Below are 19870 nucleotides of genomic sequence, written 5' to 3'. Positions count from 1 at the left end.
GCATTTCAAAGATTCGACGCTTTTTAATGAATCATAGATATAGCAATCTTGAAAGTCAAGTCAGTTGTATATATATTTATTTATAGTTTAAGCACTTTATAAAAAGGCAATGAGAGGCAGAGTAATGTAGTTTAAAAGAATAGAATCTTTGAAACTACACAGACTTGGGCTTGAGTCTTCAGTTTGCCATTTACTATTTGTTTTTTTTAATTTTTATTTTATTGATTATGCCATTACAGTTGTTCTATTCCCCCCCTTCATTCCCCTCCACCCTGCACCCCCCACCCCTACCATTCCTCCCCTTTAGTTTATGACCACGTGTCTCAAGTTCTTTGGATTCTATATTTCCCATACTATTCTTGCCCTTCCCCTATCTATTTTCTACCCACCGTCTATGCTACTTATTTTCTGTACCTTGTCCTCCCACTCCCCTGTTGCTAACCCTCCATGAGGTCTTCATTTCTATGGTTCTGCTCCTGATCTAGCTGTTCTTTTAGCTTGCTTTTGTTTTAGATGTGGTTGTTAATAGCTGCGAGTTTGCTGTCCTTTCACTGTTCATCTTTTTTATCTTCATTTTCTTAGATAAGTCCCTTTAACATTTCATATAATAAGGGCTTGGTGATGATGAACTCCTTGAACTTGATCTTATCTGAGAAGCACTTTATCTGTCCTTCCGTTCTAAATGAAAACTTTGCTGGATAGAGCAATCTTGGATGTAGGTCTTTGGATTTCATGACTTGGAATCCTTCTTTCCAGCCCCTTCTTGCCTGTAAGGTCTCTTTTGAGAATTCAGCTGACAGTCTGATGGGAACTCCTTTGTAGGTGACTGTCCCCTTAGCTCTTGCTGCTTCTAGAATTCTTTCTTTCATTTTAATCTTGGCTAATATAATTATGATGTGCCTTGGTGTGTTCCTTTTTGGGTCTAAGTTCTTTGGGACTCTCTGAGCTTCCTGGATTTCCTGGAAGTCTATTTCCTTTGCCAGATTAGGGAAATTCTCCTTTGTTATTTGTTCAAATAAGTTTTCCACTGGTGGCTGTTCCTCTTCCCCTTCTGGTACCCCTAGAATTCGGATGTTGGAGTGTTTAAGATGTCCTGGAGGTTCCTAAGTCTCTCCTCATTTTTTTGAATTCTTGTTTCTTCATTCTTTTCTGTTTGGCCATTATTTGCTTTCTTCTGGTCCACTCCTTTGATTTGAGTCCCAGTTTCCTTTCCATTACTATTGGTTTCCTGTGCGTTACCATTTATTTCAATTAGTTTAGCCTTCATATGTTCCTCTAATTTGTGACTAAAATCAACCAGTTCTGTGAGCATCCTGATGACCAGTGTTTTGAACTGTGCATCTGAAAGTTTTGCTATTTCTTCATCACTTAGATTTATGGGCTCTGGGGCTTTGAGATCTTCTTGAGCTATTTTTGGTCTGTTTGGGCCCATTATGTATGAGCAGCGTGGGAGCCTTAGGGGCGGGGCCTCCAGGGCGGGGTTACTGGGTAGTCACGCTGTATGTGGGGGCGGGGTCAGAGTGGGGAAATGGCGGCCGTCTCTGCTGCCTCCCATCGCTGGGACCCACTCGGTCCCATCTCACTGCCCACTGGTCTATCTGCGTAGGAATGCGCCACCACAGTCAACCCGCTGCCCTGCACCCTCTCGGGATCCGCTGGTCGCTCACTGGGTCGGCCTGTTGCAACCCCACGCCTGGGATCCACGCGGCGCCTGAGTCCGTCTGACCGAGTTTTCCTGTGCAACCCCGCTCCGCAAGCTGCTGGTTTCGTCCTTCTTACCGGTCAAGCTGAAGCATTCATTGTTATCAGACTTCTGAAAAGTTCAATTTTCTGTGTTCTGGCTGTTTTCTGTTGCTAATATTTTGTTGTCTCTAAACTTGGTTGTGTGAGGAAGCACGGCATTGCCCCCTTTGCCTCCATCTTGGCGTAAGTCCTGCCATTTACTATTTGTTTGTTTCCAAGTCATTTATTTTACTTTCTAGGCTTCAATAACCTTATCTCTTAGGTAAGGGTAGGATACTTATGCCTAATTGAGATAATTTTTGTGAGATGTAATAAGAGCAACTCGCGTCTCGAGAGCACCCCTGTGTGCCAGGGTCTGAACGTGTGCGTTGCCCCCTTCAGTCCTCACAGCGGCCCTGGGAGGTAGTTGTCATCATCATCATCACCATCCCGGCTTCACAGAGGAGGAAGCTGAGCCTTAGGCAGGTTTGGTGATTTGCTGAAATTAGTAAGAGTAAGAACTTCAGGATCTAGCCAATTTTGCTTGACTCCAGAACTTTAGCTTTTAAATATTTAGTAGAATTGTGTATATAAAACACTTTTTAAAATAGGATTTTATTTATTTATCTTTAGAGAGGGGGCTATTACATTCTGGTATTATTTCATGATCTGACCCTCTTATAAAGTGCTTATTTCCACATACGGTCACTTCGTTTTCTGCTAATGAACACTCTAAAAAGTAACACTTTCTAGCACACCTGCTGAACATGATAGTTCTGTGAAAATAAATGTATTATTGCTAATATTTTCTCCATGTTGCCAAAATTGCATATACCTTATTGAAAACCTATATATCAATTTTAGCTTTATTTAATATTTTTAGATAATATTACTGATTTTGAATTGGAAGTAACCATGGATTAGATAGCATCACTTGGATTATCAACCAGAAAGTTTCTCATATATGTTTTTTTTAAATTTTTTTATTGATTATGCTGTTACAGTTGTTCTATTCCCCCTTTCATTCCCCTCCACCCTACCCCCCCATCCCCACCATTACCCCCCCTTTAGTTTATGACCATGTGTCTCAAGTCCTTCTCATATATGTTAAGGTTATAGTTTAAACATGGTCTGTAGCAAGAAATTGATTATTTCCAGAGCAGGATTATGAATTATGGCTTTATTTACATTTCTATTAACATGATTAGTGAAGAGTTAAGTTTAAATAGACTTCTTGTCTGATGAAGGGAAACTGAGTATGGATCTTTAAAAACATTTTTAAGGCCACAGTAAACACATTTTTCACTGTGGTGGCCATGGTCAGCACAGCGCTTTTTGAAAACAAAAGTGATTCGTCTGCACAGTAGGGAACAGGAGACCAGACCGACCCGTGGCTGCACGAGTGTGTTTCAGAGGAGATTTCTTCACTAGTCCAGAGGGCTAAATGACATCGAAACTCTCTTTCAGCTCTCAGTTCTGTGGTTTTTAATTGATTTTCATTTTCCTACTACCCTAAATATGTCATCAGCCAAACACTTCATGGAAGTTTCTCAAACTTTGTATAAAGTCTTAACCTGTCACGTGCTAGTAAGAATTAAGGGAGACACAATGGACTGCGGTGAGTGCTATTAGCGGCAGAATGGCACCGATGTTACTGACAACCGCACCTTGGTTCAGCCACCTTGGTACCTGAATTCTGGCTCTGAGGGAGTTCAGAGCCAAGACTCCAATCCGAGCAGAGTTCATTTAGAAAGTCACAGAGGTAGAGAGTGAGCCGTGGAAGGAGTGAGCAGAGGATACATAACACAGAAACCAGAGGTGGCGAACAAGCCCGTGGATCATTATTCAGACTCATTTGTAATCCAAGAAGCATAGATTTAAATGACATCTATTTTTACTCGCTAAATCAGCAGAAGTTACTTACTGCCGTGAAAAATTAGTACCAATAATTGTGATATGTTTCTTTGGTATTACTAAAAATGGGAGGTTATGAGGATTATGTTGCAACCTGGAAAAATATAATACCAGAGAGAAGTAATTAGGAGTTACAGTTTTCAAACTAGTTAGGTGGGTTATGAGTTAATTGACATTTTCCCTGTTTTCTATAATCTGATGGTATTTATTTATTTATTTATTTAATTTTTTAAAAAAATTTTTATTTATTGATCTTTAGAAGGGAAGGGAAGGGAAGGAGAAAGGGAGAGAAACATCAATGTCTGGTTGCCTCTCGTGCGTCCCCCGCTGGGAACTGGCCTGCAACCCAGGCATGTGCCCTGACTGGGAATCGAACCTGAGAGCACAGGTTCCCAGGCCTGTGCTCAATCCACTGAGCTACACCAGCCAGGGCTAATCTGATGGTATTTATAATTAAAAGAATGACCTAAACTCATTCTTAATCTTTCTCTTTTGGGTGTCCTATTATACTTACTATTTGAAGAACAAATCTTGGGACTTGATTCATTTTAAAAATTCAAACACCTTAGACTCAACCTCAACCCTTTTCTTTCTCTCTCCACCTTATATTAATTCTATCAGCAAGTGTTCCTGGCTCTGCCCTTCAGAATATGTGTCAGAAATTGTCATTTGTCACCACCTCCACTGGTACCACCCTGGTTCGAGCCACCATGGGTGTCTCCCCTGGAATACTGCAGTAGCTTCCTAGCCGGTCTCTTTGATTCCACCCTTGTTCATTCCCGGTGTGTTCTCAACACAGTAGCCAACTCGAGGACAAGCCAGGCCCCATCACATTACTGCTGAGAGCCCTGTAGTGGTTCCTCATGTCATCGGAAGTAAAAGACGAAATGCCTAAGGTAGCCCTGTGACACAGAGCTCGTACAGAATCTGTCCTCCACCCCCAAGCTCACACCCTTCCTTCCTTATTTCTTACCATTCTGCTTTTCTGTTCTCTCTGCCTAAAAACTCTTCCTGCAGATATTTAAAAGGTGGGCTCTTTCCCCTGCTTCGGGTCTGCACAGATGTCACCTTACCGTGAAGCAGGCCTTCCCAAACCATCACACCACCCTTTTCCTGCAATGACGCCCCCAACGCTCTGCATGTCCCTTCTCGGCTTTACCCTTCCCAGCACTGTGTGACTTACTCTATGTCTTTTACCAAGTGTGTGTAGGCGGATGTATCTCCCCCAATTAGAAATCCCACGGAGCTGGGATTTCTGTCTGTTTTGCTCCTTGCTATAACCTTAGCACCTAGATTAGCACCTGGCACAGAGTAGGACCTCAATAAATATATATTAAATAGATGACTTTTTAATTGCTCCATATATGTCTTAGTCTCAAATTAGTTCGAGAGCTTTTTGAGGGTGTGTCTGTCACATGTTGCTTTTGTACACCCCCCACCCCCCAACTCCAGCCCTCCTCAAGGGCAGAAAAGGCAAGGCAGGTGGGCACACTAGGGCACTGCAGGCGGTATCGGTGGTACTGGGTTCTCCGGCCTCTCGGGCTAGCACTCGACCCAAACTGCTTGGGGTAGAGGATGGGCTGTGCTGGAACGTTCTGTATCTTGATCCGGGTGGTGGCTCTGTGACTGAATACACGAGTGAAAACTCACACAGCTGTGTGTTTAAGATTAGTGCACCTTTGGTACTAACTTGTGTGTGCATGATGACTCAGTAAAAAGGTTTAAAAAAAGTTTATTCCATTCTTTGATATCATCAGAGGAAGTTACACAGGCTAAATGATACATTAAGACAATTAGGAAAGAGTTCTGTGTGTTTTTCCTTATTGAGAATTTCTATAGTATATTGAAATTTTTTGTGTTGAATTCAAAATTAAATTAAAACAATTATTATCTCCTTTGTCTTTTTTTCAGAGCTAGAAGTAGCAGAATTGCACAGAAAAATCAAAGAGGCTTTTGAAGTGTTTGATCATGAGGCGAATGATGCAGTGGATGTGAGGTTTGGAAATATTTTCTTTGCTCTCATTCTGAATTAGTGACAGAACTCATAAATGGAAGAGGCCTCTTTCGTCTCCTTTTTATGTTCCTTGGATTTATCATGCTAATTAAAGTATTTATTTTGTTGTGCTCTATAAAAAATCTTTTTCTAACTATTGTTTCATATCAATACTCATTCATTATAGTCTGGTGAAAAGAATATATCTACATTGCCTATTACAACCCACTGACGCTCAATTCTCTGAGTCAGATAAACGGAACTGTAGCTTTAGGGTTAGACACAAATTTGGTGTTCAGGTAATTTTCGTAGAGTGAATGAATAGAATTTTCTTTTAAAATGAATTGGTATATGCTGTCAAGCCATGAGTGGGATACGATCCAGAAAGATTAATAATGCTTAAGCAATGATATACTTCCCAAGGAAAACAATGAAAAGAACCAAAACAAAAGAACATAAAACAATGAAAGACATGCCTAGTGGTAGATCTCGAGTGGAGGACAGGAAACAAAGACTAGTTTGAGACCAGAAAGCAAAATAAAGGCGAAAGGTCAGCATGTCACCGTTCTTCTGTTGTCCCTTCCCCTTCCCTCTGTTTTGCACTCGTGGGAGGGTTAGTGGAAGTTCTGTCTCAGTAGACAGTGGCGGGGTCTGGTGCTGGAACTGCCTGGCAGCCAGTGGGTTTCTCCTCACTACATACGACAGGATGAACTGAGCCCACCGCTTCCCACCTGTCTGCCTGGGGCCACCTGGGGTCTGGAATCTGACAGCCTGGGGTCCAGCCCTGGCCTGCGGCAGTGAGTAACTCATTCATTCGGACTATGCACGGTTTCCACATTCACCTCACAGGACTGGTGAGTGTACGCAGTGCTCCCAGTGTGGTCTGGAGACCCCTTGTGTCCCAAGGACCCTCTCAGGGATCTATGAAGTCAAAAGTATTTTTATAGTAAGTCAGAGACAGTATTTGCTATTTTCATTCTCATTTTTTTTACAAGTGTGTGTTGGAGTTTTGAAAAAGCCACATGATGTGTGATATCGCAGCAGATCGATCGCAGAACCAGACAGGGGAGTCCAGCTGTCTTCTGTGAAGCCAGATGTGAAAGAAAGTTGCAGACACGTAAAGCATATAAATAACCTTAATATATTCAATTAATCTCCCATTAGTGGATATTTAGGTTGTCTCCAGACTTTTGCTACAATAGTCCACATTGCAGAGAATATCTTAGTGTGCATGTTATTTTGCAAAAGTAGGAATTTTTCTCTAGAATAAATTAACTCCTGGAAATATGTCAAAGCACCTGAAGGTTTTGGTAGGTGTTGCTGTCTTCACAATAGTCTTTCACTTTGTCACCTGAGCCTGCCTGTCCCCCACTCCCTCTTAACCAGATTAAAAATCAAATGTCAAGGTTTTTGCTAATCTTATATGTGAGAAACAGAAACTTATGTTAAATTTCATTTTCGTAGTTATGGGCATCTCTTCATACAGCTTAAAGTGACTGGTATTTCCTTTTGTTTGAACAGGAAGTTCATGATTGCTCCCTATTTTTCCCATTGAATTGTTTATATATTTTTCCCCGTTGAATTTTTATGGATTAAAGATCTTAGCCTTAGTTTGTGAAATGTATCATCCGTCTTTTGACTGTTTTTACTTTCTGACATTCAGAAATTTAAAAAAATAGTCAAATCACACATTTCTTGAGTGTGGATTTAATTTTTAGAAACAAACAAAAGTCATTGGAGTAGTTTTAATAGGATAAATTAAAGTCACCCTGAATCAAGATAACTTGATAAAAAATAAAAAGCATATAAATGCCTCTAAAATCAAAGAATACCTCTAAAGTGAAAAAGCTAATTTTTCTATGTAGCTCATAAATTTAATTTGAAAGTCACTCAAATTGTATTCACAAGTGTAGTTTTTAATAATCTATTTTTTAAAAAGAAATCTTTGGTGTTAGCAGAATAAATGTGCTCTAGAAGTCAGTATAGTCCATTGCTGGCTTCATCACTGATTTTTTTATGTGCTACTCTCTTATTATGTCATTTTCCTTCTCTATAAAATTGAAATAATAATACCTCATCAGTTAAGACACAGGAATATTTAGGGTTTCCAGTGAAAGAATATGAACAAGGTTTGAAAAGTATGTAAGATGAAACCCACTTACGCATTTTTTAACAACCCGTTCTAACCAGTTGCAGAACAGATGGGTGCTCAGGAACCTGGTGAGCTAGATGACGTCAGATCCAGCTCAGGAATCGAAGTGCCGCCCTTCTCCTCTCCCCAGCCACATCTGCCCGAGTCTCGGTGGTCTCATTATCAGTATTCCAGCCTGTTCAGTGTTTACTCTGTACCGGCCTCGCCTGTAGGACGTTTTCCCTCACGTTTTCTTAGTCCTTAGGCTGTGTGTTGCAGCCCAGCAGCTCACAGTACTTTCTTGCTAACATGGAGTCTCTTTTTTCTCTGCTTCCATGTCAGTGCGGCCTGTCTCTGAGGCGCACGCCACCCAGTATTCATCTGTTTCACTGTTAAGGAGATTTAAGTTTCTTAGGCAATGGGCAGGAACCTTCCGTATATCATGTCTTGTCTAAAATGCAGTAACATGTAGGTAACGAGAACCTTTTGGTAATGTATTAGAAATGAACTCTTCCTAAGAGGACTTAAGGTGCCATAAATAATACTTCTATTTTTCACATTTAATAATTATTTTTGAAGATAAGTGAATAAACATTTTATAATTCACTTTTATCAGGTAGTAAAGAGTCTGAGTGATACGGAGAAATTGTTTGGACAGTTTCCCCAAACAATTATGGGAAAGCTTAAGTCTACTCAGAGAGCTTTTGAAAAACGACAGAGGTAAATGGGTCTGCATTGTGTGATGGAAAACATAGTATAAATTACAGAACAGGAATGGGGTTGTTGGGCCCACAGACTCCTTGGTAGGGAAGAAATTGTACAACCTGTGGTTTATTCATGCAGTGATTATTGCATACATATGAATGACAGGAATGATGAACTGTGACTCCGGGTGTAACTTAGATAAATTTCAGAAAAATGTTGAATTACAAAATTTCAAAAGGAAGAAAACATTATATATAAATTTTAAACACCCAGATTAATCATGTCTATTGTTTATGAATCCAGGACATCCATGGTCACGGTCAACATTATCTTCAGAATAGTGGCTGCATCTGTAGATGAGGAAGGGGTGGGGAGTGGGACTTTAGCTGTTTCTGCAATGTTTTATGGTTAAGGTAAAGTCTGAAGCCTGTGTGGCAAAATATTAATGTCTGCTAAATGTTGGTATTAGACATATGGCTGTTACACTTTTTCTGTACTTTTTCTGAAATATTTCACAATTACACAGAAATAAATTTTTATTTTATTTTATTTTATTTTATTTTATTTTATTTTATTTTATTTTATTTTATTTTATTTTATTTTATTTTATTTTATTTTATTTTATTTTATTTTATTTATTTTATTATTTTATTGATTATGCCATGACAGTTCTATTTCCCCCATTCATTCCCCTCCACCCTGCACACCCCTCCCCCACCATCCCCCCCTTTAGTTTATGTCCATGTGTCTCAAGTTCTTTAGATTATATATTTCCCATACTATTCTTACCCTCCCCCCTATCTATTTTCTATTTACGGTCTATGCTACTTATTTTCTGTACCTTCTCCCCCCTTCTCCTTCTCCCACTCCCCTGTTGCTAACCCTCCATGTGATCTTCATTTCTATGGTTCTGCTGCTGATCTAGCTGTCCTCTTAGTTTGCTTTTGTTTTAGGTGTGGTTCTTAACAACTGTGAGTTTGCTGTCCTTTCACTGTTCATCTTTTTTATCTTCTTTTTCTTAGATAAGTCCCTTTAACATTTCATATAATAAGGGCTTGGTGATGATGAACTCCTTGAATTTGATCTTATCTGAGAAGCACTTTATCTGTCCTTCCATTCTCAATGAAAGCTTTGCTGGATAGAGGAATCTTGGTTGTAGGTCTTTGGTTTTCATGACTTGGAATACTTCTTTCCAGCCCCTTCTTGCCTGTAAGGTCACTTTTGAGAAATCCGCTGGCTGACAGTCTAATGGGAACTCCTTTGTAGGTGACTGTCCCCTTAGCTCTTGCTGCTTCTAGGATTCTCTCCTTCATTTTAATCTTGGCTAATGTAATTATGATGTGCCTTGGTGTATTCCTTCTTGGGTCCAAGTTCTTTGGGACTCTTTGAGCTTCCTGGATTTCCTGGAAGTCTATTTCCTTTGCCAGATTGGGGAAGTTCTCCTTTATTATTTGTTCAAATAAGTTTTCCACTTGTGACTGTTCCTCTTTTCCTTCTGGTACCTCTATAATTCGGATGTTGGAGCGTTTAAAGATGTCCTGGAAGTTCTTTAGCCTCTCTTCATTTTTTTGGATTCTTGTTTCTTTATCCTTTTCTGTTTGGTCATTTTTTTCTTCCTTCTGGTCCACTCCCTTGACTTGAGTCCCAGTTTCCTTTCCATCACAATTGGTTTCCTGTGCATTTCCCTTCATTTCAATTAGTTTAGCCTTCATATGTTTCTCTAATTTGTGACTAAAATCAACCAGTTCTGTGAGCATCCTGATCACCAATGTTTTGAACTGTGCTTCTGATAGATTGGCAATTTCTTGTTCACTTAGATTTATGGGCTCTGGGGCTCTGAGTTGTTCTTGAGCCATGTTTTGATCTGTTCGCACCTGTTAGGTATGAGGAGAGGAGCCCTAGGTGTTCACCAGGGCAGGGCCACCCAGGTTGCTGGTTTGTGATGCTGTATGTGGGGGCAGGGTCAGAGAGGGAGCAATGGCAGTTCCCTCTGCTCCTTCCCACCACTGGGGCCTGCCCAATCTGTCTCCTTGCTCGGTCCTTTGCTGTTTTATCTGTGCCCAAATGTGCGGCCATGGTCAGCCTGCCGCCTTGCGCCTTCACTGGGTCTGCTCGTTGCTACCCCACACCTGGGATTGGCCCACGGCTGCTTGGGTCAAGGGATCTTTTTTGCCCCACCCACTTTGCTGCTGGCTCCGCCCCTCTTACTGGACTAGTTGAGTGGTTCATTGTTGGCGGACTCTGTATTGTTCAATTTGTTGTGGTTTGACTGTGTTTATTGTTGCTAAAACTTGGTTGTTTTTAGATTTGGTTGTGTGAGAAGGCAGAGTGTTTCCACCTATGCCTCCATCTTGGCGGAAGTCCAGAAATAGATATTTTTAAAGAGTGGTTTACATCTTGTCTTTTCACCATCTTGCTTTCCAATTGCTTTGTAAAAAGTTGATTTGCTTGTAATAACTCTTTTTATGTACTGTGATTAAAAGAATAACAAAGTTTAAAAAAATCGTCTGAAAGTTTATCTCCTGAAATAACAGTTGTTAATGTTAGAGAACTATCATTGTAGGCCTCTTTATATCCATGGGTAATAGGATAAATGGATAGAAAGGTGGGGAGTTAGTAAGAAAGGAAGAAGGAGAAAGGGAAGAAAGGAAAAAGAAAGAAATTATGGAAGAAAAAAATTCTAGACTGCAGGGTGGGCAAAAGTAGGTTTACAGTTGTGAGTATGCAAAGTACGAAATTCACTCTGGTATTATTATTCATTAATTATTGTATTATTTTCTATAGGAACAACTGTAGTATATAATTTCTGCAAGGGCAGGAGTTTGTCTGTTCTGTTTACTGCTGTGTTTTCAGCAACTACAACTGTGTTTGTCCCATAGTAGGTGCCCAATAAATATTTATTAATGAATGAATAAAGAGACTATCCTATAAAAATAAGATTATCATAATCATACCTTTTAAAAATAAAAAATACTATCCTGACCAGGTAGCTCAGTTGGTTAGAGTGCCATGCTGATACGCCAAGGTCATGGGTTTGATCCCTGGTCAATACAAAAATGAACCAATGAATGCATCAGTAAGTGGAACAACAGATGGGTGTTTCTCTTTCTCTCTCTTCCTCTCTCTCTAAGATAAATTAAAAAATTAATTGTATTTAAATGAAATTAAATTGAAGAATTTGTGGAATCTCAAATGTTAGTTGGCCACGAGAGACATTATTTACTTTAAATTCAGAAAGGATAATGAGAAAAACATTGAAGTTATAGTCTGTGTGTTTTTTCAAAAACATCCTGTTTCAAATATAATAAGTGTCAGTTGATTCCTTGCTGTGGAAGATACAGACATTAGCACTTAAAAAATTCCTTCCACTGTTTTCCTTTAATTCTCTAATTTATCTTAGTTATATTATTATTTTCACATTGACGAGGTAGAATATTCATACTTTATTTCATATTCACATGATTTTTAGTATATTTTCTCTGTATTTGAACGGAATTAATGCTAACCATCATTTCCCCTTCATCCTAGAATTCTTTATCTTGATTTCTGTTGTCAGGATTCTCTTGTCATTTTTTCTTTCAGAAAGTGTTCATGGATATTTTTCCTCAGTCCTTTTGTTTAAAATGTTTTCTTTATAGTTAAACAACTTGTATTTGAATGACATCTTATAAGTTTATACCAGCATTTGTAATGGTTGCAAGGTGTTCCAGTGCGTGGTTATACCATTATTTAATATATCTCCTAATTTTGGAAATTTGAATTTCTTTATACTAGGATGCTACTAGTGTGTCGAGGGTGAAAGTATTAATGTGTAATTGTTCAAAGACTTCATCTCTTTCCTAGACTGCCAAAAGTGAACTGCCATTAGTCCTTTTCCTGAAGAGGAAGGCATCCCTGTTGGGAGACGGCATCTCAGCCTACATAGCTAAATTCTGAGAGGAGGGGGGGGTGGTGGGCGTAAGCAGGAAACTGCTGTGGTCCGAATGTCTGTGCCCCTCAGCTTCCCGCAATGACATCTCAACCCCGACTGTGATAGTGTTTGGAGGCTGGGCCTTCGGGAAGTGAGTAGATCATGAGCTGGAGCCCCGTGGGTGGGATTCGCACCTTAGGAAGGAGACCAGGGAGCTGGCTGGTCCCTTCTGCCGCCTGACGCACAGTGAAAGGGCGGCTGCCTGGGAAGGGGCTTCCCACTGAATCTGCCTGCACCATGGTCACGGTCTTCCCGGCCTCCAGAATTGTGAGAAACAAGTGCATGTTTTTTATAAGCACTTGATTTATGCTATTTTGTGATAGCCAGCCAAACTGACTAACACAGAAACCCAGAGGAGTGTGTTGAAAATATCAAAGGGGGAAGTAAATTTGAGAGAGTCCCGGATCTTAGTTTATGATATGAAAAGGTTAATCAGGAGAGGGAGTTGAATGCTTCAAAACTGTCTTTGAATAGATAATATATTTCTGTTCATGGGGTGAGAACGGGGAGAGAACAAAGTATAGAGAAAAATTCCTCCAATCCCCTTTTACCAGCCATCCAGAACCCCTCCAGAATACTAGCAACTATGGCACTAATTTCTAGGGATAGCTCCCAAAATAGTAGGCATATACAAGGAAATTAATATATGCTATTTTTACCACCCCACCACCCTTTTTACTAGAATGGTTGCGTGTTTTTGTAGTACAGTACTGTTGCCATGGGGTGGGGTCAGACCTGTGACGAAGTTCATTTTCATGGCTGCCCGGTAGCATCCAGGAGTCTGGAATGGATGTAGCTTTCTAGTTCAGTCTTAGTGTGGGTGTGTAAATGTCCCCAGGTTTTAGTGTATTGGAGGGTATCACAAAGGGCGTGAGGCCTGGAAATCCCAGGAAACTATGTCCCAGGATTCATAGATGGGAGATGATTGGCAGAGAGAGTTGTGACAGAAGAATAACACTTGGATTCAGGCTACTCTGTTGAGGACCCTTAATTGGCTCTTGTGACAAAGAAGATCCCTTCTGTGTTCGTTATCTTTGGAGGCCAGCTTTGGTTGACTGTGGATTATGAGTATCTGTCTGTTGGACTTACTGTACCGTCTCAATCAGGAACAAAATCGGCTGCATGGCTACACTTCGGAGCCCGAGGCCGGGGCTGGTGGTCTCAGGGAGAGTCCTTCCCGGGGCCTCTGGGGGTGGGCCCTCTGCGGCTTCCAGGTTCATACTCCTGTAACTTCAACCTGGGCTCCTTGGTGCAGGAAGTGAAACGCTGGATTCACCTGAAAAGCGTCAGCCCTGTTACGTGTGCAAGACTTCATGCAGATGCGTAATACAGAAAAGTTCATGGCAGTGTCTTCATTAGTTCTGAAAGGTAGAAGGGATATGCACCCCAAAATATTCCCATGGGCCGCGGGCATATTTAGAAGTCTGGTTCCCTCTCATTCTTTCTGTTGGCCGGGCTCTGTGAGGTGGCACCTGCCCAGCCTTTTCAGTTTTCTCAGTTGATGCCAGGGTGCTATAAGGATATGTTTGGAGATGCGACGTAAGAGGCGATTATTCTTCAGATGCCATCTCCACGACTATGGTGCCGAGTCACTGGGTGCTGGAGTTTGTTACAGCACTGACCATTGTCCTCACGGAGTGGCCTCACTGAACTTTCTCCACAGGAGCCCAAGGAAGGGTTTGGGGCTGCTAGACGTCTTGGTGAGCTGGGTCCTAGGCTGAAGCTGGCTGAGGGTGCCCTGCTCAGAGGAGGCTGATGGGTATAGAAGAAGAGCCATCATTGTCTTGCTACTCCTGGCCAGCATGGCGTGAAGAATGTCACCCTTTGAAACTTCCCCCACAAATCAAGAGCTGTGGGTATTAGATGCATTTGTAGTCACGTAACAAAGTCCTGGAGTTGTTTGAAATTACTCCAGGTTTGCGTGGCCGGTGGGCAGTGAGGAAGAGCAGTAGGGGTGGCAGCTGGTGGTTCCACCTCGCACACGAAGCGAGCCAGCCCATCTTCGTACAGTCAGGTGTAGCGGTGGGATTCGGTGTTCTCTGTTCCAGATGAAGGAGTGACAGCAACTTGATCCCTTTCATCTACAGGGATGGCGAAGCAAGATCTCCAGATCTGAGCTTTCCCTGGGGAGGTGAGAAAGGCGGACCCGGGCTGGGTACTCTTCAAGTGGCTGTGGAAGGGGGTGTGGTTTCGTTACCAGGGTCCCAAGGAGCACGGGGGTCATCATGTCTGTCTCTGAGGGGCTCGGAGTGTTCGGAGGCCCCTGCAGGATGCAGTGGTGAGCCAGGCCGGAAGCCAGCTCCGGGTGCTGTCATTCAAGCATGTGTCTGGTTAATTTATAGGCATGGCAGCTATGCCAGCAGCTAACCCAGGGCCTTCTTCTATTTCAGTTTTTGAGTTACTGAGAGGTGCCACTCAAGTGTCTACTTTTTTCTGAAAACCACTCATGCATTTAAAAAATAATTATCAACCTTCCACGAGAGCTCATTTTAGGCCCTCTTTCCTTTGCTCACATAACTCTAAGAGTATTTCTGTTTTCAACCAGAAGTTTATGTTTCTTGTCTCTCCTGAGATATAAACGTATGAAAGACAAAATGGACTTACTCTCTAGGTTCTGTAACATGGAGCAGGGGTGTCCAACCTGCAGCCCAACAAAAAATAATAAGTTACTGGAAACCTTTTTTTTTTTTGCTTATTAGTTTTCATCAGTGTTTGTGTGTTCAACATGTGGCCCAAGACAACTCACCTCCTTTCAGTGTGGCCCAGAGACGCCGAAAGGTTGGGCGGCCCCAGCACAGCTCGGTCTTCCATTTACAGACCGCGTCGGTTTTATGGCAGAGGGTGTGTGGCTGGTTCTGCGGGGTTACTAGGAAATGCACCAGTAGAGGTGGGTCAGGGTCATTCAGTGACTGACCTTGTTTGCTGCCTGAGGGAGCTTAGGTCTTGTTATGTAGGCAGCACCGATCCATATATACAGGGAAGTGGTAAGACTGGATTTGTGTTTTTAGAAGAAAATCTCTACCTTAGAAGGATAGTAGGTAACTTGGCATGTGGACAAGAGCAGAGTGGTTCCTCTTTTAAGGTGCTCCTAAAAAAAACACCAACCGCCTGGCTGGTGTAGCTCAGTGGATTGAGCGCGGGCCTGCAAACCAGACAATCGCGGTTCGATTCCCAGTTAGGGCACATACCTGGGTTGCAGACCAGTTCCCTGCAGGCCAGTTCCCAGCAGGGGACGCACGAAAGGCAACCATACATTGATGTTTCTCTCCCTCTCTCCTTCCCTTCCCCTCTAAAGATAAATAAATAAAAAAATATTGTAAAAAAACACCAACCAAAACATCAGACACGCACACACACATGCACACACAAAGTAAGCAGACACTTAACAGGGACTTGAAGAGCAAATGTCAGTGCACCAACTCTAAAAGTAGCAGCTATAAACAAGGATATGGATCGAGAGGAGTTCCTTTACTCTCTCCCAGGGGTCTCAGAGCTTGGGGAAAATTTGAGTTACTGGGTGCCTGTGCAGTTGTCAAGGTGAGCACAGGTAACCAGGTTCTTGGTGATTGTGGACAAAGAATTGAACTGAGCACACAGAGTTTATAGCATAAAGAGAGAGAGCAGATTTATTAAGCGACAGTACACTCCACAGAACGTGGGAGCGGGCCAACTCTGAGCAGAGACTGACCTCAGGGGCTGGAAGGACTCTGTTCTCATAGGACAGATCCTTCCTGGCTAGTGTTGGTGGCTTTTATGGCGCATGTACAAGTAGTCGTTTTACTTTAAAGCTACTGCACGTGTGGTCTCCTGTGATTTTCCTTGACTGGCCACCGGAGAATGGGTTTGCACGGTGTTAATTTATTATAATGCTATTATAATGAGGCAGGGGTCATGTAGCATCTTCTACACAGGTGCATTCATGAGTCACCGTGATTCAGTGCCTTTTCAGTAAGTGGGAACAACCGGTCTTAGAACAGGGATCTGTACAGATGTCCTTTATCTTAGCCCTGGGGCCCCACCGGAGTTTCCTCCTTCCTGACTGTCTCCTGCCTCACAGCGGCCTCACAGCTGCCCCACAAGCCCAGCTCTTTCAGGGCCGCACACAGAAAGTAGCACAGGACTGGCACTGGGAGCTCTCCAACCTGAAGACCTGGAGGTGCTCCTGAACCCACAGCCTGGAGCCTGGCGGAAAGGAGGGTGCCCCAGGGGAAGGTGCCCCAGGAGCAGGTGTGGAGATGGAGAGTGCCTTAGCCCCACCCTCCCAGTAAGGACCCCTGCGATGACTAATTCACCCTTATCTCTGTGTCTGGAGGTGTCCTGTTGCTTAGGCCGTCAACTGGAATGCCCTAGCAGTCTGTGCTGGCGGAGGGCACACCTAATTACATGGAAAGGTCTCTGTCGTTATTCAAAAATATTCCATTCCTCAAACAGAGCAAACTACAAAAAACTTCTGCCCCATAACCACCCCCGCCAGCTAATGGCCTGTTGCTGTCTTTCTCTTCATAATTAAACATCTTAATAAGAAAATGAGTTTGCTTTTATTGACCACTTTCCCTATGTTAATACTGTATGATTTCACTCGTGTGTGGAATCTAATGAACAAATTGAACTAACGAGCAGAATAGAGACAGACTCGTAGATAGAGAGCAGGCTGCCAGCTCTCCCGGGGTGAAGGGGTAGAGGGGTCGATCGAAAAAGAAAAAGGCCTCATGGACATGGACAACAGTGTGGTGATTGTAGGGGGAGGGGGTGGGTGGGGATGAAGAGGATATAAGAGGGATAAATGGTAATGGAAAAAATAAATTAAAAATAGCCCTGGCTGGTGTGGCTCAGCGGATTGAGCCCCCGCCTGTGAACCAGGGAGTCGCCTGTTCGATTCCTGGTCAGGGTACCTAGTTGGCTTGCAGGCCAGGTCCCCAGTAGGGGGCATGCGAGAGGCAGCCAGACACTGATGTTTCTGTCCCCCTCTTCCTCTCTCCCTTCCCTCTTCTCTAAAAGTAAATAAATAAACCTTTAAGAAAATACGTTAAAAATTATTTTAAAAACAACATGCAGTTTGTAATTTGAATTCTTTCTCCCAACTCCATCCCCATTTGAACTGCGTTTCCTGAGGTCACTAGTCGTCTCTTTCCTTGTTCCCACGACATCACCTTTTGTTTTTTCCAGACATCTCCAGCTTGTCCTTCTCAGCTCCTTCTGGGGGCAGCAGTCCCTTCACTTGGCTTCTGAAGACCCGCCAGACTCTCACCCCCATCCCTCTTTTCACTTACTCCCTTTCCTGGGAGGTCCTCCGCACCCAGGCCGGGACCTAGAAGACATCAAGTCCTACAAGCATTAGAATGTATGTGGGTGGATTTCTTTATGCCATTACTGTAAAATTTCACCTTTTCATTCTTTTAAAAGGCTTTTTATTTTGACATTAATTGCAGAGTTACAGACGTGCAAGAAAAGGTGGAGCGCCCCTGGGCATCCTTTGCCCAGCTCCCCCGGTGGCCGGAGCCCGGGGAGCTGGTCCCTAAAGACCACCGTGGGCTGTCACCAGCTTCCCCACTGACCTCCCTTCCGCCTTCTGGGGTCCTACCCAGAACCCTCGGTTGCATTCGTTTTCTTGTCTCTCTAGTCCTCCGATCTGTGACAGTTCTTCAGTGACCTTGGCTCTGTTGACAAGTCGAAGGATGTCCCTCATTTGGGGCTGTCAGATGTCTTCTCACGCGTAGACTGAGGTGGTGCGTCTTTGGCAAGGCTCTCACGGACCCGATGGCGTGTTCTTCTCGGAGCGCTGTGGTGGGGGCGCTCGGCGCTGCTGTATCTCGTTCCCGATGACCCCCATCTGGCTCACTTGGTGAAGTGGGTCTGCCAGTTCCCCACTACATATACTTACTACTGTTCCCTTTGTAATTAGTAAATATCTTGGGGGAGATACTTCGAGACTATGCAAATGTCCCCTTTCTCCTCAAACTCCGCCCACTAATTCTAGCATCCATTGGTTGGCTTACCTGTGACAGCGATTACCGTAGTATTTGCCCAGTGGTGTCTTCGTGTTGCTTTTAAGAAGGAAACTCCGTGACAGTGAACTTTTTGTCTGGGCTGTGAGCAGCCATTTGGCAGTGCTGAATTTGGAATTATTGGGACCTTTCACAACGATGGAAAATGCTGCAGACCATTAATGTAGTAAACGTTTATTTAATCCTTGCTGTCACCAAAACACCTGTGAGGGTATGTGGCAGGCACGGTGGCTCGGGTCTGCTCGGGTCTTTTTCTCTGTCACTCCTCTTCACCTCCGGTCGCACCGAGCACCAGGGTCTGTTCTACCACGGTGTTATGGCAAAGTCTGCTGAGCGACAGACGCTCAGGAGTCCGAGGTTGGGGACCTGCTTCCGGCAGCAGTCCTTCCCGGTTACGTTCCTGGAAGGTGGGTCACGTACCTTGGCCAGGTCCTAGTTTCCTCATTTTTAAGAAGGGAGATTCTAATACGGATTGATGTGAGAGTTAAATGAGTGAGTACGTATGAAAGTATTTTTTAATTGAAAGGCATGTTCTAACTATGAAGTGTTCCCAGATTCATCTATTGTTTAACCCAAAGTATATACTGAGTCACCATTATGCGTGAGCTCATTCAGAGTGTTGAGATGTGCCAGTGAGAGGCCTCTGTCCCCAGAGTTCCTGTTTTAGGGACAGAGACAGACAGTATGCCAGTACACAGAGAAATAAGTACACTTGCAGATAGTAGTAAGTGCTGTAAAGTGAAAAACCAGGACAGTGTGATGAAGTGTGCTGTAGAAAATAAAACAGAATGGTGGGTTAGAGAACAAGGGACAGTTGGGTGGGGTGAGACAGTGCAGACGTCCCGGTCAGGGAAGTGTCTCCGGAGGTGAGACTTCTGGGTTGAGATCATTAAGGTTAGGAGTCAGCAGACTTTAGCAGACTCATCAAGATCAGGAGTCCCCAGTTCTCCCCAGGTGAAGAACTGGGGACAACAAAAAGGCCCCGTGAAGGGGGAGGGGTTCGGTGTGTCAGGGAAAAGCGGAGGCCACCGTGTCGGCCACGGTGTCGGTGTCACTGCGGTGTAGGGAGAGAGCGGAGGGAGAGCCAGTCCAGCGGCCCGCAGCGCTGTGGAGCGCCTTGAAGGCCGTGCACAGGAGTTCAGGTTGGCCGTGCAGTGGGAGCTCGGAAGGTTTTAAGCAGGGGAATTACAGGATGTGATTTTCCTTTTGAAACGATTGTTCTGGCTGCTGCTAGGAGTGGGCGAGGTTGTTGGAAGAGCAGAAAGAGATGGACTGTGTGGAGGCCGTGGTGGTCCCGGCAAGAGCAGGTCACCCAAATAGGACTGTGGTAGGAGTCTTGTTACTGTTGTGGGTTGAGTTTTGACCCCTACAAGTCCTGTCCCTATCGTCCAGTTCCCAGAATAGAACCTTATTTGAATATCAGGTCTTTA

The 19870-nt window shown here is 43.3% G+C and overlaps 1 protein-coding gene across 1 annotated transcript in view; it reads left to right on the top strand.

Moving 5' to 3' along the window:
• The window catches only part of EFCAB2 (EF-hand calcium binding domain 2), a 67493-nt gene that overhangs the window by 22988 nt on the left and 24635 nt on the right, over positions 1-19870 (top strand). The window contains exon 2 of the mRNA XM_053659636.1: positions 5548-5632. Within this exon, the coding sequence (XP_053515611.1) occupies positions 5548-5632 (85 nt within the window). The remainder of the gene's footprint in view (positions 1-5547; positions 5633-19870) is intronic.

Source organism: Artibeus jamaicensis, unplaced genomic scaffold, assembly GCF_021234435.1.
Source record: "Artibeus jamaicensis isolate MK-2021 breed Jamaican fruit bat unplaced genomic scaffold, CSHL_Jam_final scaffold_754, whole genome shotgun sequence".
NCBI classification, from domain to species: domain Eukaryota; kingdom Metazoa; phylum Chordata; class Mammalia; order Chiroptera; family Phyllostomidae; genus Artibeus; species Artibeus jamaicensis.
Note: the sequence above shows the minus strand (reverse complement) of the source record. Positions and strands in the feature narration are given on the sequence as shown.